The sequence below is a fragment of the Lacerta agilis genome, chromosome 11, assembly GCF_009819535.1.
Source record: "Lacerta agilis isolate rLacAgi1 chromosome 11, rLacAgi1.pri, whole genome shotgun sequence".
NCBI lineage: Eukaryota > Metazoa > Chordata > Lepidosauria > Squamata > Lacertidae > Lacerta > Lacerta agilis.
In genome coordinates, this window is record NC_046322.1 from 379,577 (window position 1) to 404,069 (window position 24,493).

General features: G+C 55.7%; 1 protein-coding gene across 3 annotated transcripts; it reads left to right on the forward strand.

Moving 5' to 3' along the window:
- On the forward strand, window positions 1-21,735 carry TMEM8B (transmembrane protein 8B). 3 transcript variants are annotated; one of them, XM_033164266.1, is made up of 13 exons: window positions 1-95; window positions 5,262-5,451; window positions 7,897-8,104; window positions 9,224-9,357; window positions 10,352-10,623; window positions 12,632-12,984; window positions 13,717-13,813; window positions 13,988-14,111; window positions 14,705-14,847; window positions 15,162-15,340; window positions 17,636-17,782; window positions 19,462-19,578; window positions 21,366-21,735. In XM_033164266.1, exons 1-13 carry the CDS (start codon window positions 20-22, stop codon window positions 21,708-21,710), a joined length of 2,385 nt encoding a protein of 794 aa, XP_033020157.1. In that variant the 5' UTR covers window positions 1-19; the 3' UTR covers window positions 21,711-21,735. The 3 variants fall into 3 exon arrangements, with proteins under 3 accessions (XP_033020157.1, XP_033020158.1, XP_033020159.1); XM_033164267.1 differs by lacking the exon at window positions 9,224-9,357 and having other exon boundaries at window positions 5,332-5,451; XM_033164268.1 differs by lacking the exons at window positions 1-95; window positions 7,897-8,104 and having other exon boundaries at window positions 5,361-5,451.
- Window positions 21,736-24,493: the final 2,758 nt, after the last annotated feature.

The window sequence follows — 24,493 nt, forward strand, 5'->3', positions numbered from 1 at the left end:
GCTCCGTTCCGGGCGCAGCATGGGCCGCGCGGCTCTCGGGCGGCTCCAGCTGCTGCTCCAGCTGCTCGCCTGGCTCAGCTTGGGACGCCCGGCCGGTGAGTGGGGGAGGGGAGAGCGCTGGGGGGAGGGAGGGCGCCCCCCCCCGAAACGCGCGTGCAGCAAGGGAGTCTCGGGACCAGCCCTGCGTCTGCGCCTCCCCCGCGGGAACAGAAACGGGCGCGGCGGCCCGGGAGCTGTCCAAGCGCATCGTGGTGCTGAAGGCGTCGCTCCGGCTGCCCTGCCGCCGCCCCGGGAGCTGGCCTGGGCGCCGGTGCTGAAAGAGAGGCCGCTGCTCGGAGAGCCGCCTTCGGGGCTTTTGAGGCCTGGGGTGCTGTCCCCCGCCCTGGTGCTGAAAGCCTCCCTCGCCGGCCGGGAAGGAGGGAGGGGGCGGCCTGGAGCTGGAGCTGCCTTCCAGCTGGCTGGGGGAGGGGAGGCCGCCGGAGAGAGGGTCACCACAGCCTTCCCGAATGGCCGAGGGAAAGACCGGCCCCATCTGCCCTCTACCCGGTAGTTCTCTGTGGAGTTGCTCGCCACTTTCCGACCACTAAGGATTTACGCCCTTCTCCTAAAAAAGGGACTTTGAGATAATCGGGCAGGGAAGCCTGAGCCTCAGAGGTGTCCCTCCCTCCCTCTGAATTTTAAACTGGTTAGTTGGTCTCTAAGGTGCTACTGGAAATAATTTTTTTATTTTTTATTTTGTTTTGGTTACCAGCAGTTCGTGTTTTATACTGTAAACCGCCCTGTGATCTTCGGATGTAGGGCGTTATAGAAATTTAATGAATAATAATGTTGTTTTCCAGAGTAAAACAAGTGGACAGACACACCCGCGCGCCAGGTCTCTGCCCTGAGGACATTACAGTGAGGGACAGTGAGGGGAGTGATGCAAAGACCCTCCACGGGTCGGGAAGGAGGGAGGGGGCAGCGGTCGAAGGATGTGCGGTGTGTATGTGGGAGGGGGGAAGCCCCGGCCTCCCCGGGGGCTTAAGCTTCCCTTTCGCCTGATGTGCGAGTCACACAGACCAGATGGGCTTTGGGAAGAGATTTACAGGCAAGCGCCTTGTCCTCCTCCGAGCCGCCTCTCCGTACCATCGTACCATCGCTTCTCTCTCCCCCGCGCACAGAGTCCCCTTTGTCTGCAGCCTCGGTGGACCCTTCCTGTCCTCTCCGTCTAAATTCAATCACGGGAATAAATTATCCATCATTACGTTGCTGGTTAAATAAACCACGAGGGCTCTCCCTCGGCGCTCTCATTGCCTATTCCTCTCCTGGCTCCCAACTGGGGATCTGCCACCTTCGCTGCTTTCGCTGGCCCATTTCCCACTCTCCCCGCCCGGTCTTACTCGCCCCCTCCCTCGCTAAATAGGAGGTCATGCGCGCGGGGGACGGGGGACGGGACACATTTGCCTTTTTTAATGGACACCCTCCTGCCTGGGTCTTGCCCGCCGATCGTTCTCTGGAGCCGGCGGCGTCCGTGGCTTGCCCGGCTTCATAACTCCGGTCGTAGATTTAGTGATACTGTCACTAACATCCCAGGACATTTAATTACCTGGTAATTGATGGCTTTCAGCAAGAATAATGAGATCATTTTCATGGAGAGGGAAATGGCTGGCAGAATATTATATGTGCTCCCTTGAACTTACAAAAAAGTATTTTATGGCGGAGGCTGACAGCACTTAGCTTGATTTACAGCCTGGGCCCTATGCGATGCGCGGGCTTTGTTCGGAGGGAACCACCGCGCCGCCGGAGCCGGAGCCGCCTCCTCCTCCTCCTCTTCCTCTTCTGTTTACATGCATGAGCTTCCCAACACGCCTCGCGAAGGACGTGCCTGGGCGGGGGGGCGTCAGCTCCTTTGCTCCCACAAAGCCCCCGGCTGGGCTGTCTCCTCCGCGCGCCCCTGGGAGGCTCCGGAGTATGGGCAGCTCCTGCTGGGATTTCCCATTAAGGCCGCTCGCCCGCAGGCTTTGAGGGGATCGCCCTCATTAAGGCATCTCCTCTTTGTCTTCTCTGGAGACTTGGGATGCGCACGTCGCCGCTCTCTGGTGGAGTATGCCCTTGCCCAGCAAATGCGGGGGGGGGGGGGAGAGAGAGAGAGAGAGAAAGGGATTGCCAGCATCGTGGCTGGGAGGTAGTTCAGAAGCCATCCTGTGATCTCCTTTCCCCAAATCTGGGTATCCTAAAGGCAGCAGAAGGTCTCAGGAGAGGCCGCTAGATTCAGATGCAGTGCCATTGCAAAGGGGCTCCAGGCTTGCTTGTTTGTTATATAAAATCACCTAGGTACATTGCGCTTCACAGAGAAGGGAGGGGGCGGCTGGGAAGCTGTCAAGCCAGGCCCTTGGTAGCCAGCTCAGTGCTGTTGGCACTGCCCGGCAGTGTGGTTTGCCCAGCCCTACCTGAGGAAGCTGCTGCTGGGAATTGGCACACCCCTTGGCCATTGAACGGAGGCAGCCATGCCCAGCCTCAAGCCCTCGTGCTGTCTTGGACCAAAACTTGCACAGTTCTTTTCTGTTGACTCTGCTGGCTGGTGCAGATGGAGGTTCAAAACTCTTGGGGGGGAGAAAGGTGGCAACTAGTGAGGTTGCTTTGGGTTTGCGGGTTCAGTGTCACCAATATGCAGATGACACCAAGCTTACTCTCCCCCTCCTTTCCATTTACCGGTAAATCGAAGGAGTTTGAACCAAGTTTTGAATCAGCACCTGAAGTTGGGAATAGGCTTGAGGAGGGTGAGGCACCTCAGATTCAGTCTAGGCAAGGCAGCCAGGAGAACAGAAAGGCCAGGGAAGGACAAGGAGGCTCAGCCTGTCAAGGAGGGGGCTGCTTGCAGTTTGGGGGGGGGGACACCCAGACTGAGCCCTGGGCCTGGATGTCCTGACTCCAGCAGTGGCCAGGGGGGCTTTTGCGTAGACATCAGACCTGGCCAGATGGAGACATTCCTTAGCTACATCTTGCTTGGACTACTGCAATGCACTCCCCAGAGAGCCAACCTGGAAGAGTGTTCAGAAACTTTGGCTGGTTCAGAGTGAAGCAGCCAGTCTGGTTATAGGCCACACATGGTGTGTTAAGTAAGACACTGTTGTGAAGGCCGCAACAACTCCAAATGCTCCCCTGGTGACGGAAAGGTAAGGAACCTGTAGGCAGCTGCACTCTCATATGTTGGAGGGAGTGGAGAGGAGAGAGGGAGAGAATCAGCCTATGCAGGGCAGATAAAAGAAAACCCTTTTTCATGCAGCAGAGGGTTAAACCGTGGAACTCACTCCCCCAGGAGGCAGTGATGGCTACCAGCCTGGATAGCTTTAAAAGAGGATTGCACAAATTCATGAAGTAACGGGATGTCAGTAACGGCTAGCCAGGATGGCTCTGCTCTGTTCTCCACAGTCAGAGGCAGCAATGCTTCCGAATCTCAGTTGCTGGGAACTGCAGGAGGGGAGAGCTGCTCTTGTGCTCAGATCCTGCATCTGGTTGGCCACTGTGAGATCAGGATGCTGGACTAGCTGGGCCATTGGTCAGATCCAGCAGGCTCTTTACAGGCTTCTTGGGGCTGCTAATGCATAATAAGCAAACCTGCCAGTCTTGGTTTCCCCCTTCCTTGCTGCCCACTTGCAGCAGAGAGAAGCAGAGCAGGTTCCCATCAGTCTTCTGTGGAACAAAGGAAGCAGCTCCAGAGCCATGCTGCTTCTCTCTTCCCACACACCAGCCATGGCAGGGGCTCCTCTCTTTGTCAGCTGCTGCCTTCTCTCACTTCTGAAGCTGGGGCGTGTGCTTTTTTCATCCTCTGCAGAGTGGGGGAGAAGCTGCTCTGCACAGGATGGCCTTGCGATTTCTTGCTTGTTCCTCCTCCTGCTGGAAATGAGTTAATCTGGGCTGCTCCTACAGGGATGGAGTGGGGAGTGCCAGGCAATGCCTACCTGTTAGGCAACAGGTGATCTGTGGAGGCTAAAGGGGGGGCTGTTTGCGGCTGGCTAGGGCAGGAGGATGACGGAAGGCTCTCTGCTCTGAGGAGTGCTGGAGGAAAGTCTCTTAACACGAAAGGGTGTTGGATTCTTATTTCAGTGTCACACCCTAAAAGCAGAGGTGCACCTAAGTTGCCTTGCAACCTCCTCACCAGAGGAGCCTACACAGAGTGGAGAGGTGCAGTTTTTGCACCCTCCCCTGGGCCTGTATCCTTGGTGGGGACCAACTTGGCCAACCCCTAGGAGGACCTCAAAATCTCCCCTCTCTCTCAGCAGGAAGGAGATCTGTTAATCTGCCAAGGAAGAGGGAGCCACTTCTAGTGGGGCAGATTTAGATGGGGAGTGAGGCGTTGCCCCCCCCAGCATGTTCATGGCTGTGTCTCACACAGGTGCACAAGGGATGTGGTGGGAAGGGCAGCAGCTGGGAAGAACAAGGTTTGTGTATTAATCCTCTCCTGGGTTGGGTCATTTCTAGCTTTGATCTGCAATTTGGGGTTGACCTAGACAGGGGAGGATGGCAGGGGGTGGATCAATGGGCCTAATTCCTGGCAGGGTTGGAAAAGCTAATGCATGGGGCTCACTGACTGTTTGCCCCTGTGAGAGATGTCTGGAGAGGGGCTGGCCACACGGACAGGGCATTGCAACATAAAGGGGGAGAATTGTTGGGATGGATTTGGAAAGTATAATAGGATATATTATTTATTAATTATCCTTATGCTTACTCACTTGAGCAAGATTAGAGTCTGGTTTAACAGAGTTAAAAATATACCACCCTTTGCAGCATTAACACGGAAACATGGGACAAAGCTATGTCACTTTCTACAATTATCCCTCTGAACAAAATAACAACCCAGAAGTCTGTAATGCAAGAATATAAAAACATTAAGTTGCAGTTGTGAATCAAGCAGAAAACAGCAGTGAAACAAATCAGGCAAAACAGATTTCTAGATGCCAAAATATATGGTTTAGATCACAGATGGTGTCTGTGCCCAGGGCCTGTATCCTCTCCCTATGGCTGCATGACAAGAAAGAAGCTGTTCGTCAGGTGGGAGAAAGTGATATTCCTGTTGTTTCCCTTCCCACCTGGGCAAGCAGAGGAAGTGACCTCACAGAGTGCCTGGGACTAAGCAGGAAACTCCATGTGCCTTAATCCTTTGCTCACCTAGCAGACTGGTGAAGGAGGTGGGGGAAGGAAGGGCTACTCTGAGGAGGTGTCCTGTAGCCCAGCGCTGGTCCAGTGTTGCCACTGTTCTCCTCTCCTCCTCTCTCTCTCAGAAGGCCTCTTTGTCACCGATTATTTCACCCGGACCCCCCGCAAGCTGAACCCATTCCGCTCCTTCACCAGCATCGAGCTCTTCCATTTCCGCATCCCAGAGGACACGGTCGTGGCCGTCTGGAACCTCATCACCTTCAAAGAGCAGGGGGGCACCTTTGGGGACCAGTGCCCAGACCGAAGCATCACTGTGTGAGTCAGGGGAACCAGTCGGGGGAGGGAGGGAGGGAGGGAGGGAGGGAGGGAGGGAGGATGCCTCAGCCTCTTGGCTGCCCAGACTCCTGCCACCCCTGTGCCCACAGCTTCCCCAGAGTGGGCAGTGCTGGGTTTGGGACAGGGTCCCGGCTGCTTCCAGGAGAAATAGCTGGGTGTTGCCTCTTCATTTTGCATCCTCCTGCGGTGTCTATGTTGCAATGAGATTGGAGGGGGTTCATGAGCCTGCAGTCTGCTAGCCAGGCCTGCCCTGCAACACCATCCCTCCTGAGGCCAAATGGACAGCCAAGTGCTTCTTGATCTAGGATCTCTTGGGGAATGCTCAGAATGGGGCAGACCCTCCCCCTCCTAGCGAGGGAACCTTGTACTCCAGGTACCTGTGTAGTCCAAATTATGGCTCATTTCATTTGATTGAAACATAAAATCGAAGCAGCCTTTCACCTCGAGTCTCAAAGCAGTTTACAATATTTAAGAGATGCGCATCAAACTTTAAAATGGCAAAGGCATGTCAAACGCAGCTGATGACACCTGGTGGGGGCATCTGCCTGGGGAAGGCTGCCCTCATCTCTGATGGTGGGGGCACCTGGAGAATTGTCTCTGATGAGGCTCTTAATGCACAAACGAGGACAGAATCCTTGAGGGGCCCCTAGGCCAAGCTATGGACTGAACGGTGATGGAGCCTGGAGGAGGACCTGAAGCCAGTGGGGCTGCTGAGGCACATTCCTTCAAGCTGCCCCAGTGAGGATTCCGGGCTAATGGAAGTTTCTGGGAAGACTTCAAAAGCAGCCCTTTGTATAATGCATTGCAGTGATCTAATCTGGATATTACCAGGGCATGGGTAGCTATGGCAAGGAGAAGTCCCAGCTGTCTCACCACATCTATCCAGAGGACCTGGGCACCCTTGTGCCTCTTGGGTGGCCATGGCTTCCCCCAAAGAGGCCCAGCTCCCTCCAGGGCACCCAGGTGACTCTGGTGGGCATCTCCAGCCAGGCTCAGAGGGTGGAAGAGCCACTGGCCAAGGGGGCCATCTGTTGCCTGGAACGTTTCCTGAGATTTCCAGATAGGGAACCATCTTCTGCGTGAGTCATCTTTCTGCTCCTTCCGTACCAAGCTGCACACACAGAGACGTGAGCACAAACACACAAACACACGCACAAACACACAGACCACCATGCTGAAAATCAATATTAATAACCCAGCATTGAAATGAAATTTTGAAAGAATAAGCGGAAGGAAGAAGCAATGGTTTCTTCTCCAAGGCAACCAGAGCACTCCCCTCCCCCTCCCGCCGCCATCTGCTTCCCCTCAGGAGAAAATGGGGAAAGGGGATGAAAAATCACTTCCTGCCAAGTCCCCAACAAGCCTGAAGCAAGCCTGGGGGAGAAGAAAGCAGCCCCCCCCCTCCGGCAGGAGGGTCCCACTCCTTCCACCTGCAGGGGCTCATGGTGGGGGGAGCCAGGCCAGGTCAGAGTGGTGGGGGAAGGGGAGATTGAGGCATGGCAGTGGGGCAGGGGGAGGGAATCACAGGGTGGCCCATCTGTCGCACTTTTGGCATTGCCCGTCTGGCAAACCTGCAGCAGAGGTTCTGCAGGCCCCCCCCCCCCATGTTGAAGGAGATTGGACAGAGAGATGAGTGAGCTGCAACAACATTTCCTGAACTATTCCAGGCATGGGGGAGTGTGAACTGCGTTGCCCCACCATCGGCCTTAGCCAATAGGCAGCTGCCTCCAATGCCCCCAAGCACCCTCTTTGCCCCCAGCAGCCCTGATGGCCTGAAGCTTGGCTGGAGGCGTTGATGGGATGGCAAGCAGGCAAGCATTTGTTTCTGGGAAGGAAAGGAGGGAGGGAGGACGGACTGTAGGGGGGGGGCTGTCAAGGGGGCCATGGCAGGCTTGCACTCTCTGTCCTGGGAGCGCACACACCCACCCCCCAAAAAAGAGAGAGAGGCTGGACAGGAATCTGCTCGGACTACACTGGGGATAGATTTCCCCAACTCAAAAGAGAGGTTTAGGAACGCCAAGGCTGCAGATTCGTTTCCTGTCCCTGTATGGGACAGCTGCATATTCCTGCCTTGCAGGGGGTTGGACTAGATGATCCTCAGGGTCCCTTCCCATGCTACAATTCTACGAGTCTATGAATCAATCACCCCTCATTTGAACTTTGAATGTGTTGCTGTTGCTGTAGCTTGCTGGTCCGGGCACAGGATGAAATAAATAAATAAATAAAGACACCCACCCACCCCCTATTTTCTCCCTCCCTCTGACTTCTCTGTTCTTCTTCTTCTTCTTCGTCTTCTTCTTCGTCTCTGGGTCTGTGTCTGTGTCTCTCGCTCTCTCTGTCTCACACACACACACACACACACACACCCTTCCCTCCAGAGCTGCCCTGGCTCCACTGCTCACCTCCCCCCTCTTTCCTTGGCAGGTACTTCCGCTCCGGGGCGCCCCCTGTCATCAACCCTCTGCGCACCCACTTCCCCCGGGATACAGCTGTGCCAGGCTCCTTTGCCCTCACGCTCACCTGGACCCTGCCCAACCGGACCACCGGCGTCTTCAACATCACCAGCCCCCTGCCTGGGGACTGGTTCCTGGCTGCCCACCTGCCCAAAGAGCAGGGCAAGATCTCCGTCAAGGTGAGGAGGCCGCTGAGTCTGGGGTGGGGAAGATCTTGGGCTTGGTGATGGGGAAGGGTCTCAGAGTTTCCTGACCTAGGTGGTTGACTCACCTTGCCTCATGGGTGGGCTGGCCCCAGGTGAGGATGACTCCTTCATTATTATTATTTTAAAATAGTTTTTATTAAGGCTTTTCCTTCAGTTAAGAGAGTCTCTTGACTAGGGCTGGGAAAGACCTGAAGCAGTGAGATGTGGCAAGCAGTCAAGGTGAAAAGCCCTGGGCTGTGAGGACAGGTGGTCTCGTAGAGTTGGAAGGGACACCAAGGGTCATCTAGCCCAGCCCCCTGCAATGCAGGCATCTCAACTAAAGCATCCGGGACAGACGGCCATCCAACCTCGGCTTGAAAACCTCCAGGGAGGAGCGTCCATGAGCGCCCAAGGGAATGTGACCCACTGCAAGGCAGCTCATCACAGCTCAACTCTTGGGGATGAATGCCAGCACCCCAGTCCCACTCAGAACCTCCAGCCCCCTCTTTGGCCGCTCCTTGCCTTCAGCGGCCCCAGCTGTAAGCCAAGCACCCAACGTCTTGGGCAGGGGGCTTCAACCCACCCACTTATTGTATTTTTATATTTTATTGTATTTTTATATTTTGCTGGAAGCAGCCCAGAGTGGCTGGGGAAACCCAGCCAGATAGGCATGGTATAAATAATGAATTACTCCTCCTCCTACTCCTACTTGCGCAGGGGGTTTAGGGAGAGGGGCAATTGGTGCAGCCCTGTGGAAATCTGAAGCAGCGGGGGTCAGAGGGTGATGGGGATGGTGGGGAGAGGGGGCTGCCAGGGCACAGCCCCGCTTGCCCTCTTTGCAGACCACAAGTTGGAAGAGGCACAAAGGGTCATCTAGTCCAGCCCCAGGAATCACAGCTGATCACCAGGGAGCAGGCGTGGGGGAGGGAATGTTGTGCTGCTGTGATTGGCCAGACTATAGCTTGCTGGGGGTGGGGTGCCTGGCAACTGGGTGTTTGTGTGTGTGTGGGGGGGTCCTTCTGAAAATTCTGGTGGTGAATCTGGGCCACTCACTCAACTGAGGGTGCTGGGGGTCCGCCTTCTAACCGTGTCACACACACCCCCCGCCAACAGGGCCTCGCTGAGGACTGCCAGTACCTCTTCCAGCCCCAGCTCATCGTCCAGCGCCTGGTGGGGATTGGGGTGCTGTACCCTGGCTACGTGACGGAGCACGTCCTCTCCCCCCACAACCGCTCCCTGCTGTACAAGTGAGTGCGCAAAGGAGACAGCGCCCCCCCCCCCCCGATGCCCTGCCCCTGCTTGTAGGGAAGAGGAGGAGCAGGGAAAATGCTAGCAGGGTCCCCAGGGGAAGAGCGACTTGATTTGCATAATTAATCATGCTAAAGGGGCAGAATAAGCTCCTTTGCATAGTTAATAATGCCAGAGGGACACCTATGGGAAGAGCGACTTAATTTGCATAATTAATAATGCTAGAGGAGCATATACACAAAGAGTGACCTCGTTTGCATAATGAATAATGCTAGAGGTGCATCTGCGTGAAGAGTGACCTCATTTGCATAATTAATCATGCTGTGGGACACCTACAGGAAGACTGGACAGATTTTCATAATCAATAAATGCCGGTCCCAGCCTTCTTTGGCCCAAGCCCTGCGTGGCTTCCTTCCTGCTGGATTCATCCTTGCCTTTCCTTGGAAGTCCGCATGGCAAACAAGAAGGGGTGATGCAGGGTCTCCCCCCCCAGTAATCCTGCCCCCCCCCAACCCATCCCAATGCTCAAGGGCTGGAACTGCATCCCTAAAGAAAAGCTGAGGGTCTCCTTAGTTGCTCCCTAGTTTTTCCCCAAACTCTACTTTTCCTTGCCCAGCAGGAGAGGGCCAGTGCCAGACAAATGGCAATGGAGAAATGCCTCCCCCCCCTCTATTCTAGCCAGACTGGCCCATGACTCTTCCTTCCTTCCTCCCTGGGAGTGGGCCAGCAGCTTCCTCCACTGAAGGCTGGCATAACCAGCCCATGCTGCGCACCCAGCAGTCTGTTCTTTGCTCCGCTGTCACCCGAGGCAGCCACCTCACATGGCCCCCTGCAGGCAGCCTGGGATGAGCTCCTCCTGGCTCAGAGCCACCAGTCCTGGGGCTCAAAGACACTTTGCTTCTCTCTGAAGGGAGAGTCGGGGCTGACGGGCAGAGTGGGAGCCCTTCAGACCCCTGGACCAACCATCCAACCTCCTCCTCCTGCCTTCTCCAGGGTCTTCATCCCGAGCTACACATCCCGGGTGCTGGTGCAGCTGAGGAACTGCCACGGCGCCAACCAGAGTGGGGAGGGCTGCCCGCTGTGGCTCAAAGTGCGTGGCAAGGCGCCCCCCCTGCACAACTCCACCGCCGTGGACTGCCGGGGGCGCCCCACCTGCCGCCTGGCCCTGGACCTCCCCTTCTGGCAGAACTGGTACTACATCCTGGTGGAGAAGTACCTGGGGGTGGCCACCAACGTCAACTTCCAGCTGGTGGTGCAGCTGAAGGGTGAGCGAGGGGCTTGGAGGGGCGGCTGCGGGGTGGGAGAAACTGGGACAGGAGGAGCAGAGCAGGGGGGGGGGTCTACAAAGGCCTCCTGGGAATCTGCAGGCGGACAACAAGGAAAGGTGCAGAGAGGTTCCTTCAATCCTTAGGGGGTGGGTAAAGAGGAGGACTGCCCAGGGGGGGGGGTGCAAATAACATTTACTCAGAATACTCAGATATAGCAGCTTTGCTCAGACAGGCTTACACTGGTAATTCGGGTACAAAGACATCCTTAAGTCTAGCTTGAATTGGAGCTCAGACTTGGCAGGTGTCCTCACATTTCTGGCTTGGTGGTGAAGAGATGAGGAAGAGACCCTGCAGGTAAGAATATCTACAGCTTTGTGACTATCAGGGCACAGTGGGGGTGTCTCTCACAGAGTTCCCTCTTGCAAAGTTACAGGAAAACTCCGTGAGCTTCAGTTCCCATCATGCGCCTGTCTAGCAAAACGTGGATTGTTGGTTTGACTGCATTTTAAATATCCCACTAAATCCCCTAAGGTGGTGGTGCCCTCGCAGGTGCCCCTCCGCTGCCAGTGGAGAAGGTCAGGCTGGCATCGGTGCTGATTTCCAGCGAGATCTCATGAGATCTCACGGAAATCTCACAAGACCTCCCCAGAATGGGAGCTGGATTCTCCGCCAGTGGCAGAGGTAGCAGGATGGGTGGCACAGCCATGGTGCTGGTGGCAGAGCAGGGCAGCACCTCCCAGTTCACCTCAAGCGGTATATGTATAGAGATAGGTATACATATCCTGATAGGATATATGGCTTTATGTTCACATACATACAACCTGAGGGATGCGGGTGGTGCTGTGGTCTAAACCACTTGGCCTCTTGGGCTTGCCGATCAGAAGGTTGGCGGTTCAAATCCCCGAAATGGGGTGAGCTCCCGTTGCTCGGTCCCAGCTCCTGCCAACTCCTGCCAACCTAGCAGTTCAAAAGCACACCAAAAATGCAAGTAGATAAATAGGTACCACTCTGGTGGGAAGGTAAACAGCGTTTTCGTGCACTGCTCTGGTTTGCCAGAAGCGGCTTAGTCATGCTGGCCACATGACCTGGAAGCTGTCTGCAGACAAACGGCGGTTCCCTTGGCCTGTAAAGCGAGATGAGCGCCGCAACCCCAGAGTTGTCTGTGACTGGACTTAACTGTCAGGGGTCCTTTACCTTGTTCCCCCCCCCCACATACAACCTGAGCCTGAGGGCTCACAGCACTAACACCCCCCAAAAGCTCTTGCTTCTCCCAAAGCCATAGCCTTGGATTCTAGGAGAAATCCTGCACGGCTCTCTCTCCCAGCTTCTGCCTGCTTTGAGCTCTGAGCTCAGCTCACGCAGAATAGCCCTGGCCTTTCTCCTCCTAAGTACCAGTCAGATGGGGGGGGGGAGAGACAAAGGGCTATTGACAAGGTGCTTAAATGGCAAGCTATGGGCATTATCTTACAATGGCCCCATTAGCAAGGGGCTCAGGACAACATACAGACTGACACCCCCCCCCCCCAACTCATGAATCAGATGTCAAGGAAATAAGCAACTACTGCATCTTACTTTTAAAGGACATCTGAAGGAAGCCCAGTTTAAGGAAGTTTTTAATGTTTAATGTTGTATTGTGTTTTTAATACAGTATTTGGTTGGGAGCCGTCCAGAGTGGCTGGGGAAACCCAGCCAAATGGGTGGGTTATAAATAATAACAAACTTATTTGGTCTCATACCAATAGCAAACTTAGTTGGTCTCTAAGGTGCTACTGGAAGGAATTTTTTTTATTTTATAATATTATTATAATATTAAAATAATATCATTACACATCACCATATGGGAGGGGGGGTTCCAGGCCTTTGCCCAGCATGGGTTTGGAGCCTGGGGGGTCCAGGAGCCAGGGGAGGGGACAGGCAGGCAGGCAGACCTGGTGGGGATGAGGGGGCCCTGCTGAGCACCCCTCCCCTGACCTGCCCCTCTTCTGCTCCTTCCCCCCTTCCCCAGACTGCTCTCGGACTGGCCTGGTTCGCGCCCTCTTCCAGCTGCCTGGCTCCAGCCTGAACATGCCCCACTCCTTTGGCTCCATGGGGGGGCTGCCCCTGGCAGAGGTCCTGCCTCCCTCCGTGCTCAACAGCACCCAGCGCCCGGCGCCCAGCCCAGGGCCAGCGCCCAGCGAGTTATGCCGCCCCATCCGCCCCACCCTGCGCAATGAGCTGGACACCTTCTCCGTCCACTTCTACATCTTCTTTGGCCCCAACGTCTCGGTGCCCCCCGACCGGCCGGCCATCTTTGCCATCAACCTCCTGCCCATCCTGGACAGCGGAGGAGCCCTCAACCTGGAGCTGAGGCTGAACGTGGTGAGTCTCCAGGCAGGGGGTGGGGGGCAGGAGGCAAGGGAAGCGCTGGCAAGGAAGCGGCTAATGGGGAGTGGGGAGCTCAGGCCTATGGGGCCCCAGCTTCAGGAAGGGTTCATTCCACAATTATAAAATTTATTTAAAATATATTAAACCTCCATCTGTTGTGTCCTAGCTCAAGGGTTCCCAGACTGTGGTCTGTTGATGATGAGCCGTCTGTGACCTTCTTCTTCTGCTTCTTCATCTATTAAATTTGTTTTCCACCATTCATCTGAAGATCCCAGGGCAGTTCACAACAGAAAAATGCAAAATGAGAATACAAAATACATAATATAAAATCAAAACTGAAACCAAACCTAGAACCCCTTCATTCAGGTAGTCTGCAATGCGTCCACATTAAATATCCACATTGATTTTTTAATTGTATTTTTATTACTTCTTTTCTTTCTTATATCGGATTTAATGCACTGAAATGCAACATAAGAAATAAGTGAAGCAATGAAAATTGAAATTCTAAAATCACACATGTGGCCCGGCACATTACAATTTCTACAACAGGCAGAAAAATTTGTGAGTGGTCCACAAAGACCCTCAGCAGTTCACAAGTGGTCCAGGGGTAAGTGTTGGTGGGTTTGAGACACCACCCTGCCCCAGATGCAAGACTGCTTGAGGCAATGAGCTCAACGGCACATTTGACAACTCAGTAAGATCAGAGGCTGCCGTCTCTTTCCATAGTCCTCTCTGCGAGGGGAGAACGCCACCGTTTTTGCCTGCCTGAATCATGAGGTCCCGTTGGCATCCGAAGAGAACTCCTCAGTCACCTGCGAGACAGGTAAGGTTCATGCCAGGTTATCCTCTCCCCCCTCCTGGTGGCTTGCCAGGGCTGCCCTCCCTGCAGAGTGAAGGGGAGAAGCCCCTGCCAGGAGGGGAAGGTGGGTGGGTGGCCAGCGGGTGACGTTCTGGGCCACCCTTTGGGCTCACCTGCTGCTTTCCTCTCCCTTGGCAGAGCTGCTGGCGGGGTATCTCCTGTCCATCAACGCTACGGCCCCCCTGACCTGCTTGCGGATCCCGTACCCCCAGACTGGGAGCTGGTACCTGAGTCTGCGCTTGCTCTGTGCCGCCGACCGTGGGTGAGGCTGCCAGCAGGAGAGACGATGACCCTGCCCTCTCCCCAAGGCTCCTTCTTTTCCAGCAGGGGCTGGCGGGAACCGGGGGGGGGGGTTGTTCCTTCCAGGGACCGTGCTGTTCCCACACAGCCCCTGAAGCCACTTCTTCCCCCACCCCAGTGGGATCCAGGTGTGTGTTTGCTATCATCACAAGCACAGTTGCCCCACTGCACCCCACTGGGCCTGGGGTTGACACCTGCAAGACGAATAAGACCTGACCCTTGCCTGGGGGGTGGGGTGGAGGGGCCCCCATTGTTCTTCTGCAAAGGCTTTCTTCCATCTGCTTGTTTGTTACATTTACAGCCCTTTTTTTCTCCAAGGGCCTCAAAGGGCATATAAAATTGTAGAGTTGGGAGGGACCCAGAGGGGTCATCAAGTCCAACCCCCTGCAAAGCAGGAATTCGCTGCCCCCCCCACTCATCATTTAGTCCTAACCCAGCACTCTAACCCCTACACCACACTGCCTCCCTCCCTTTCAGGCCCCTTCCCACAGGCATCCCACAGTGATCCCGGATCCCTTGCCCCGTCCTCAGCTGCCTTCCTTCTCCCCCTGCCAGCCTGGAGCCCTGCAGCAACGTGACGGCCGAGGTCTACCTGCGCACCTACCTGTCCCCCTGCATTAACGACTGCGGCCCCTACGGCCAGTGCAAGCTCCTGCGCACCAACAACTACCTGTATGCGGCCTGCGAGTGCAAAGCGGGTGAGTTGCTCCGGGAGTCTGGGCTGCAGAGCGGGGAGCCTGGGTCACCTGCAACCCCAGGGAGGCTGAGCGATGCTGTCGCCGTCCTCTCAGAGCAAGCTGCCCTGCTCTGCACCCAGGAGAAGAAGAAGAAGAAGGGGCCACAGCTCAGTGGGAGGTCCCAGGCTCAATCCCTAACGGCAGCATCTCTTGTTCTGGGTCCCCCCTGTGGCTGCCAGCCCTGACTCCTCCTCCTCCTCCTTCTTCTCTCTCTCTCTCTCTCTCTCTCTCTCTCTCTCTCTCTCTCTCTCTCTCTCTCTCTCTCTCTCTCTCAGGCTGGAGCGGCTGGGGCTGCACCGACAACACAGCCGCCTTCTCCTACGGCTTCCAGCTCCTCTCCACCCTCCTTCTCTGCCTCAGCAACCTCATGTTTGTGCCTCCGGTGGTGATCGCTGTCCGCAACAACTACATTCTGGAGGCTGCTGTCTACATCTTCACCATGTTCTTCTCCACGGTGAGCGGCAGGAGGCAGGAGGGGGGGCAGTCCAGGCAGGGGCGTCGCTGGGGAGGGGCGTTGGGGGCGGTACGCCCCCAGTGACAGGGTGAGCAGCGGTGGGTGGGGGTGACAAGCGGCGGCCCCTCCCGCCACTCCCACGCGCCGCTGCTCCCTCCGTCACCCCGGGAGCAGCAGCACACGGATGGGGTGCTTCTGCCGCTTTTTTTCGGCGGGGGGGGGGGGCCGACCAGCGAGGTGGGGGTTACACTTGTCACCCCCTCCTCGCTGGTCACCACCCCCCGCCGAAAAAAACCGCGGGGGGGGGGCGGGGAAAGCCTGGAAAGGAAGCAGAGCAGGCGCGTTTAAGCACCGCTCTGCTTCTTTTTCCGCTTTCCGCCGCTTTTTTCGGCGGGGGGGGCCCGACCAGCGAGGTGGGGGTCACGCTTGTCACCCCCTCCTCGATGGTCACCACCCCCCGCCGAAAAAAGCCTCTGAAAGGGGGAAATCCCCCCTTTCTGTATACACGTGCGTCGTGACGTCATGATGACGTCACGGGGCGCGCGCGTCGTGCCCCTCCCCCAGGGGGTGCCTCTGCGCTGCCGCCGCCCCCAGCAGCGCAGAGGCTAGCGACGCCACTGAGTCCAGGCCCAAGAGGTCTTGCCAGGAGCCCCAACAGCGGCATGCAGTGAAATTGTTCATAGGGGAACAGTTAGGCCCAGAGACGACAGCTTGTGAAGGCGATGGGGGGGGGGTCAGTGAGAGGATTGCACCTCCCATCCTGAGAAGCTTCCTGGATTTTGGGAAGGAGGCGCTAGACTTTAATACTCTAATTTACTGGGGACATTTAGGGGACCAGCCTAGTCCCCCAGTCCACTGACTCCACGACACGGAGCCCCAACAGGTTAAAGAGCAATAAAAGTTGGGGTACCCCTGCAAAAGGGGTTTCCCAACTTCGCCAGGGTCCAGAAATCAGTCAGGTTCAAAAAGGAGTCTGCAGCCAAGTTAAAATGAAGCAAAACCCCAGCAGTTACACTCAGGGCAAAGCGCAGCTCAGCTCCTGTGCCCCTTGTGAAGGAAAAAGTGTGGGTGCAGGTTTGCTCCAGTGCCCAGCTGGTCGGGGTGCCCCTCCCCACGGGTCTCTCCTGGTCAGCAAAAGAAGGAATCTCTGGCCAAGTAAAGAAGCAAACAGCGGTCAGTAGACCTGATCTTTATTTGTTGCAGCAAGGTTCACACACACATGGAGTAAGAACCCTGAGCGTGGGGTTGTGTGAACTTTTAAGACCTCTCCCCATTTCCCATAATACATTCTTCAACAGCATCATCGATACATCACAAATATGTCACAGAGTAGGAGTGTTTGGCATGTAGAAACATGAGCCCATCCCGTCAATAACTCCAGTTCCCAACACCTTTTAACTACCCTCTTTCCCAAAGAACAATAAAAGTTTTTACACATCCCCCTGGCTGCAAGACGTTCCTGGCTTCTCCCTTGAAAGTATCAGGATTCAATCCACCATCCCAATGGGTTTCTGTCTGGGGTATGTGTTGCCCTTGATCGCCTCCTGCCTCTTGTTGTGTGGCTAAATTCCCACCTTGTGGAGGGGGAAGGAGGATGTGACCTTATGCTTAAGGGATTATGGAAGCAGGGGAGACCTGGATTCCCCTCTTCCAGAGAAGTCATTAGCCCTTGGAACCAAGGAAATGGGTCAAGCCGTTGAATTATTATTTAATTCTATATTGGATTGTCAAGAGTACGATACATGATATCTGCTTATTGCTACAAATTCATGGACTGGTCTCCTGTTGTGTATGTATGGTGCCTGTGTCAACAGTCATTGTCCTGGCCTTAGTCAGAGGCTGTGGTGGGGTTTGGTGGGGAGTTGTTTAAATGCCCCCCCCCCCGCCTGCTGCCTCTGCTGCTAATGCAATGCAGGAGTGTTGTGCCTCCCTGGGACTGCCGCCTTGGCACTGCCAACCTCACCAACAGCTACTTCTGTCCCTGGGACGCCTTTCAGCTCTTCCGCCTCATTTTCAAAGCAATGAGAGAAGAGGACACCTGCCTTCTCGGTGGGCCTGGGGCCTCACAGCCGCTTCCCAGACACTTTCCTCGCTCTCACATGGGGAGAGGGGCATTTCCCTTGCGCTCCCCACACTGCCCCCCCGCTCCTTCTCAGTCAGCGCCAGTTCAGACCCCGCCAGGGCATCGCGTGCAGCCAGAATAGCAAAGACGCTGTGGGGCACCTGAAAGTCCCGCAGAGCTTTGGCATGACCAGAGTCATCTTCCGGTGCCCCTTCCCTCTTCCGTCCCTCCAGTTCTACCACGCCTGTGACCAGCCGGGCATCGTGGTCTTCTGCATCATGGACTACGACGTGCTGCAGTTCTGCGACTTCTTGGGGTCCCTCATGTCCGTCTGGGTCACCGTCATTGCCATGGCCCGCCTCCAGATGGTCATTAAGCAGGTGAGGTGACCGAAGGTGCAGGGAGTCGCTAGCTGTGATTCCGGCATCGTGGGGGGTTGGGCTAGATGACCCTCGGGGGTCCCTTCAACTCTACAATTCTATGATCTGCAACAGGCTTGGCAAGAAGGACAGGGGAAGAGCTTCCTTGCGAGGCCAGTGCCACACGGGATGCCGACAGTGAATCACGGGTGTTTGTGGCAGGACCAGTGTGGCCACTTATGTGGCTGGGGGGGGGGCTTCCTTGGAAGAAGGGGGGGAGCCTCACCAGGAGAGGAGAGGAGGCAGCCAGGGCCTTGGTAGGGGAGATCCAGGTGCCCTGAGTGGCGCCCAACATTGGGGGGGGGCATTGCGCACTCATGACATCACATGCACAAGCCCCACCCCCAGTCTGGCTGCTCCAGCCAGGCCGTCTCAGCCCACCATCCCTGCCCCCCCACCAGCTGGTAATGGACGCTTTGCCCCACGCATCCCCAGCGGAGATCCTCAGTGTGGAGGGGGGCACAGGGAGGGCTCCCGGGCACTCGGCTGGCAGCAGCAGGGGATAGCAGCCCCATCAATATGGGGGTGGGTGGGATTCAGCTTAGCGCCCCTGGGGAAAGCCTCTGAAAAGCCTGGAGTAAGTTGGCGCAGGAGAGATGGGTTTTCCACATGTACAGAAATTAAGTTGCATAGCAAGCAGAACTGCAATCAGGCAGCCACAGTGCTCCCTTGGTTGTCAAACTTAATCCGTTCTGGAAGTCTGTTCCAAAACCAAGGCGCCCTTTCCCATAGAAAGTCATGCAAAATGGATTAATCCCTTCCAGACTTTTAAAAACAACCCCTAAAACAGCAATTTAACATGGATTTTAATATCTGACAAGACCATTGATCCATAAAATGAAAGCAAGAATCAATATGCTGTAGTATAAAATAAATAGGTCAGTATTGTAATTATAAAAATTAAAATTACCTTATTTTTCTGTGTATGGCTAGGTTTTTTCCCTTAAAAATGTCAAAAATTAGGGGGCATCTTATACATGGATAGTGCCAAGGGTGGACTGGCAATTGGCTGTTCCCGCAAAAATAAGGGCATTTTATACATGGGGGGCGTCTTATAGACGGAAAAATATGGGTACTTTTTTTCTTTCTTTTCTGCACTGATGATAGTCATTGTTTGGATGGGGGGGGGGGGCCTTTCATCCATTTCTGCAGTCACACAATCCATCAATCAGTAGCTGAACTGGGTTCCACACAGTCGCAAAAACAAATTAACCGAAAGCCTCAAAAACAAAAACACAAAATAATATGTTTGGAAGTCTGTTTGACTTCTGAAATGTTTGAAAACCAAGGCTCAGCTTCTGATTGGTGCAGGCGCCCCGGAAACAATAGCCGACAGCCTCATCAGACATCCGGCTTCCAAAAAATGTTTGAAAATCGGAACACTTCTGGGTTTTCAGTGTTTGAGAATCAAGATACCACTGTAATTGGACAAAGCAAAAAGGAACTTCTCAGGCACAGAGGAAGAATCGAGTTCAAGACATTCCTCTTCCTCCCCACATCTTTGGAAGACCTCTCGGCTCCCCCGCCCCCCACAACATGGTTTTAACCCTTTCACTGCCTGTGCATTTTCAGCATCCACACCAAAGCGTTCATCCGCCCCCCCTCCAGTCACACAATCCCCCACTTTCTCCCCTGGGCAGGTGCTGTACCTCCTGGGTGCCATGCTGCTCTCCATGGCCTTGCAGCTGGATCGACATGGGCTCTGGAACCTCCTGGGCCCCAGCCTCTTTGCCTTAGGGATCATGGCCGTCGCCTGGGTGAGTAGGGACACGGCTTGCTCGCCCTCTAGCCAGAAGGGTTGGGGGCAGGCACAGCAGCTTGGCAAAGATGTTGGCATCAGAGAGGTGCTGGGCAGCTGGCTTACATATCTGGGGTTCTGGCCCCTGAAATCCGGTCCATCTCTGGTTTGCTTCCATGAATAGAGAACTTATTTGTATGGCACCTAGAGAAGGTGTGTCTTACAAATGTCATAAATCAGTAAATGCAGGTCCAAGTGTGGTGGAAGCAAATCAGCAGCTCCTCGAAAGATCAGGGCCTCTCCTCTCACCTCTTTCAGCCCGGAATAGGAATGAAATTGAATTATGGGAATGTTCAGGGTGGCAGGAGAGGGTATATTGTTTATTAATATCCTTCCTAACTTGCGCTAGCAAGTTCCTTTACTTAGCAGTTACATTCCCCTTCTCACATGCACAGCAGATATCTGGTTGCAGGCTCGTGTGAGCCTCTCACTATTATACAATTCAGTCTGTCTCAGATTGAATTGTACGTTCCTGGTGAGTTCCCTTGAATCCCTCTTAAAAGAATAAAGATGCCACAATCTTATTCAAAGTCAATAAAAGAAGTTCACTTACATCAGTTCATAGTTGCATTCCTGATAGCAGACTTAGTTACAAATACAATGGACCCTCCAGATACGAACTTAATTCGTTCCGGGGGTCCATTCACACCCCAAAAATTATGTAAATAGAGGCACGCTTCTGTGCATGCGCAAGGTGCATAGAGCGCTTCTGCGCATGTGCGTGCGGCGAAACCCAGAAGTATACACTTCCAGGTTTGCCGTGGCCATAACCCAAAGATTCCGTATCCAGTGGGATACGTACGTAGAAGTATGACTGTATGAACATGTGGATCTACCCCATATGGGGGGAGGCGGGTGACGCTGTGGGTTAAACCACTGAGCCTAGGGCTTGCTGATCTGAAGGTCGGCAGTTCGAATCCTGCGATGGGGTGAGCTCCCATTGTTCAGTCCCTGCTCCTGCCCACCTAGCAGTTCGAAAGCACATCAAAGTCCAAGTAGATAAATAGGTACTGCTCCAGTGGGAAGGTAAACGGTGTTTCCGCGCACTGCTCTGGTTCGCCAGAAGCGGCTTAGTCATGCTGGCCACATGACCCGGAAGCTGTACACCAGCTCCCTCGGCCAATAAAGCGAGATGAGCGCCACAACCCCAGGGTCATCCGTGACTGGACCTAACGGTCAGGGGTACCTTTACTTTTACCTTTACCCCATATGGGGGAATAATCCCAGTGCTTCTGCTAGCTGAAGCTGGTCAAACGAAGAAGGAAGTCAAAAAGAGGGAAGGGTGCTGCGTGACTCGTCCTCGTTACCTGGACAGGTTAGGTCACGCCCCCCTTCTATCACATGCAAAAGGAAGGATGCTCCAGCCAGGAGGAACAGGAAGTTTTGACTGGCTGGAACAAACATTCCCTCACATGTCTTCTCTAGCACTTCAAGGAATCTTGTACTTGACTGCCTCTCATGGATCACACCCCACACGAACCACTGGAGCCCTTCCCCACAATGGGAGGCACAAATGCAAGGAAGGAAATGGAGGTTTTCAAGCAGGGGTCAGGTGGCTGTCTGCCCGGGGCTCTTTAGCTCTGATTCTTGCATTGCAAGGGGGTTGGGCTAGATGACCCCCAGGGGTCCCCTTCCAATGCTACGATACTAGGATCGCAACGTGGAGGGTGTGAGGGAGCCCTGTCTCTCCCCAAACCCCCTGGACTTGGGTCGCTTGGTCCTGACGCCCCTCTCCTTCCTCCGCAGACGGCCCGTAGCATCCGCCGGAGGCACTGCTACCCTCCTACGTGGCAGCGCTGGACCTTCTACCTGCTGCCTGGAGCGCTGATCGCGGCCTCGGCGGTGCTGCTCTACGCCTTTGTGGAGACGGAGGAGAACTACTTCTACATCCACAGCATCTGGCACATGCTCATCGCCGGAAGTGTGGGCTTCCTGCTGCCCCCCCAGGCCAAACCCGAGTCCCCCGGCCTGGCCGGCCCCCTCCCTCGCCGGAAAGGCTGCGGCTACCAGCTCTGCATCAACGAGCAGGAGGAGCTGGGCCTGGTGGACCCTGGGGCGGGGGCCTCCGTCACCAGTGTCTGCACCAGCTGATGGGGGACGCTCTGCCTGGGGAGGGGGGCAGGCAGGCAGGCAGGAGCTGCTGGCAGGCGGGGAAGGGTCCCTCTCCCAGGGCATCACAGCCAGAGACATGCCCACCTGCCGGGACGCTTGTGCCCAGACCCACCTCACAAGTAACATTCCAAGGTTCCTCCATGGGATGCCCACACGGCTGCCTGCAGGGCCATGGCAGGAAAGGAGGAGGAGGAGGAGGAGGAGGAGTTGCGGCTGCAGAACCACCAGGATCCATTACAAGGAGCTGAGTCGCCCCCTTGTCAGCTCCAGGGCTGCTGCAAAGACCACCTGATGTGCCAATGGTGCCAATGGACCTATAATCCCGGACAGGCCTGGGGCAGGGAAAGAAGGGCACAGAAAGAGAAGGAGGAGGGGGGCAGCTGTGTGCTGAGCTCCCCAGCACCAGGACTCGAGGGGGGAAATCAGCCCCAAACAGGAGTGGGGCAAGGGTTGCAGAAGCTGCCTCTGGGGGTCCTGAATGCTCCAGGGCTTGTGGGTGGGACCCACAATGTCCTTGGGGGCACTGACTGCCCCACAAGAAGGAGAAAGCAGCCATTGTGTCTGGGTGTGGCCAAAGGGGTGCCTCCCAAACAGAGCTGGCCCACAGCCTCCTCAGGGGGCAGAAGGCCCACCCGGCTGCTTCCACCACTGCCAGAACAACCGGGGGTGGGGGGCTCGCAGACAAGCAGCAAGGCTTTGCAGAAGGCCCTCCTCCTCTCAACATGTTTGGGTGGGCATGGCATGGGGAGCAGAGGGTGGCACATTCCCCTGCTGCCTCAGGTGGCAAAACGGGACAGCCCCCCCCCCCCGCTTCCAGGTGCCCAGCTCCCCTCATCCTTGGCCACTGGCTGGGCCTGCAGGGAGTTGGAGGGTACCATGCTCGCTGCCCCTGAGCGCCACTCTGGCATAGAGGGTGTCTCTTGTGTCTTTCCCCCAGCTGACGCCGTTTGCCCCTTTCACCTTCTCACGGGAGGTCTGTGCGCCTGGCTAGGCGGGCACTGGAAATGCACCAGTCAGAGCTGGCTCAGTCGGAGGGGCAGGATGCTACCGTCCAGCTTGCTAAAGAGCCTTGCCCGCCTGCTGCCCAGCCACTCCTCCCTGGGCTCACCAGGTGCAACAGGGCACTGCCACCTCTGCACCTCAGCCTGGCTGCCCTCAGAAAGACCCAAACTGTGCCCAGGGAGCCTTCAGGAGGGACTTCATTCTTGGTTTTAGCACGAGAAAGGGAAGCCTGGAAGACTGGGGGGGGGGAGGAAGAGGAGAAGCCGCAGTGGCTCCTTGGAAACAGACCCCTAGGCTGCCCACACAGCACCCACCTCTGGGGGTCTTGTAGGCTTGTGGGAAGCAGATCTGGGTAGCCATAGGAGGGTGACTCAAACAGGAGTGTGTGTGTGTCCCCCCCCATTGCCTTCTGCTGGGCACTCTTCTTTGCCAAGCATGCCACAAAGGCTTCCACCTTCCCTCTCCAAGGTGCCTTTGGCTACACAGTGAGCTACTCACATGCAACAATTCTCACCCACACATCCTGCCTATGCCTTGGAAAGTGCCCGGCTGGTGGGAGTGCAAGAGGGGACCCCCCCAAATGAAGAAGTAGAGCAGGCTTCCTCAACCTTGGCCCTCCAGATGTTTTGAGACTACAATTCCCATCATCCCTGACCACTGGTCCTGCTAGCTAGGGATCATGGGAATCAAAACATCTGGAGGGCCGAGGTTGAGGAAGTCTGGTTTAGAGGATAGGACATCAAAGAGTCCCCTGTTTGTGACTATCTAGCAATCATGCATTTATGATTTGTGATTTGGGCTGCAGATTCTCCCACACGGGTGTGGAGAGTAGCAGCTGCAAGTGGGGATAGAGGCCCCTGAGGGCCACACTGCGCACCAGGTTATCTCTAGTTCTAGCAAAGAGGCTAGTGGCAGCTGCCAAGGAGGAGTCAAGAAGCAAGAGAGTAAAAAGAGGTTGAATGCAGAAAGACCAAAACTGCCTTATACAGAGTCAGGCCTCTGGTGCATCAAGCTCAGTTTTGCCTGCTCTGACTGGCAGCAACGGCTCTCCTAGATTTCACGCAAGGGGGCTGAAGATGTTGGGAATTGAGCCTGGGACACTCCAAGTGCAAGGCGCACCCTCTACCCACCGAGTCACGACCCTTTCCCAAAGCAAGTTGTGCCAGGCATGGAGGGCAGAGGCTGCCCCAAGTGCTGGGTGCAAAAGGGCTCATAGCCCAGAGGCCATTCTGGGCAGCCGCCACCAAGCATGCTGCGCATTCACCACACCTGCCGCCTCCCTCTCCCTCTCCCTCCTGGGCCTCCAGCTTCTTCCCCAGGACTCTTGCTGGCCCCTCCAATTCTCCTCTGGAAGAGGCAGGAAGGGACACTGGCAAAGCCCTCCTGCACAGCTGGGCACGGCTCTGGCACCTGCCAGTCACATGGCAGAGGAAACAGGGAGCGGAAGCAGCAGCAGTGTTTGTAAAGTGCCCCCCCGCCCTCTCCTCCGTGGGACCACAACACCCCACCCGAAAGGCTGAGGCGGCAGGAAGGATAGTTGCCTGTTGGAAGAAGGGGGGGGGCATCAGCTGGCCAGCTGCTGTTGTGGCATCTCAGGACCACTTGCTGGAGCCCACCGGAAGGGCATGTGCCCAGGCAGGAGCCCACTGGGGACGATGGGGGTGGAAGGAGAGGACCACCACAGGAGCTTTTCTGCCAGGAACCCCTTTTAGCCTCCACTGGGAGGTCAAGGGGGCTCCCCACTCACATTGACACTCGCC

What these genes read in the sequence shown, in the direction of transcription:
- TMEM8B (XM_033164266.1), top strand. Translation starts at nt 20, where the DNA reads ATGGGCCGCGCGGCTCTCGGGCGGCTCCAGCTGCTGCTCCAGCTGCTC. An exon ending in TCCAGATGGTCATTAAGCAG is followed by an intron (nt 17,783 to 19,461) that starts GTGAGGTGACCG and finishes TCCCCTGGGCAG; the next exon opens with GTGCTGTACCTCCTGGGTGC. An exon ending in GGATCATGGCCGTCGCCTGG is followed by an intron (nt 19,579 to 21,365) that starts GTGAGTAGGGAC and finishes CTTCCTCCGCAG; the next exon opens with ACGGCCCGTAGCATCCGCCG.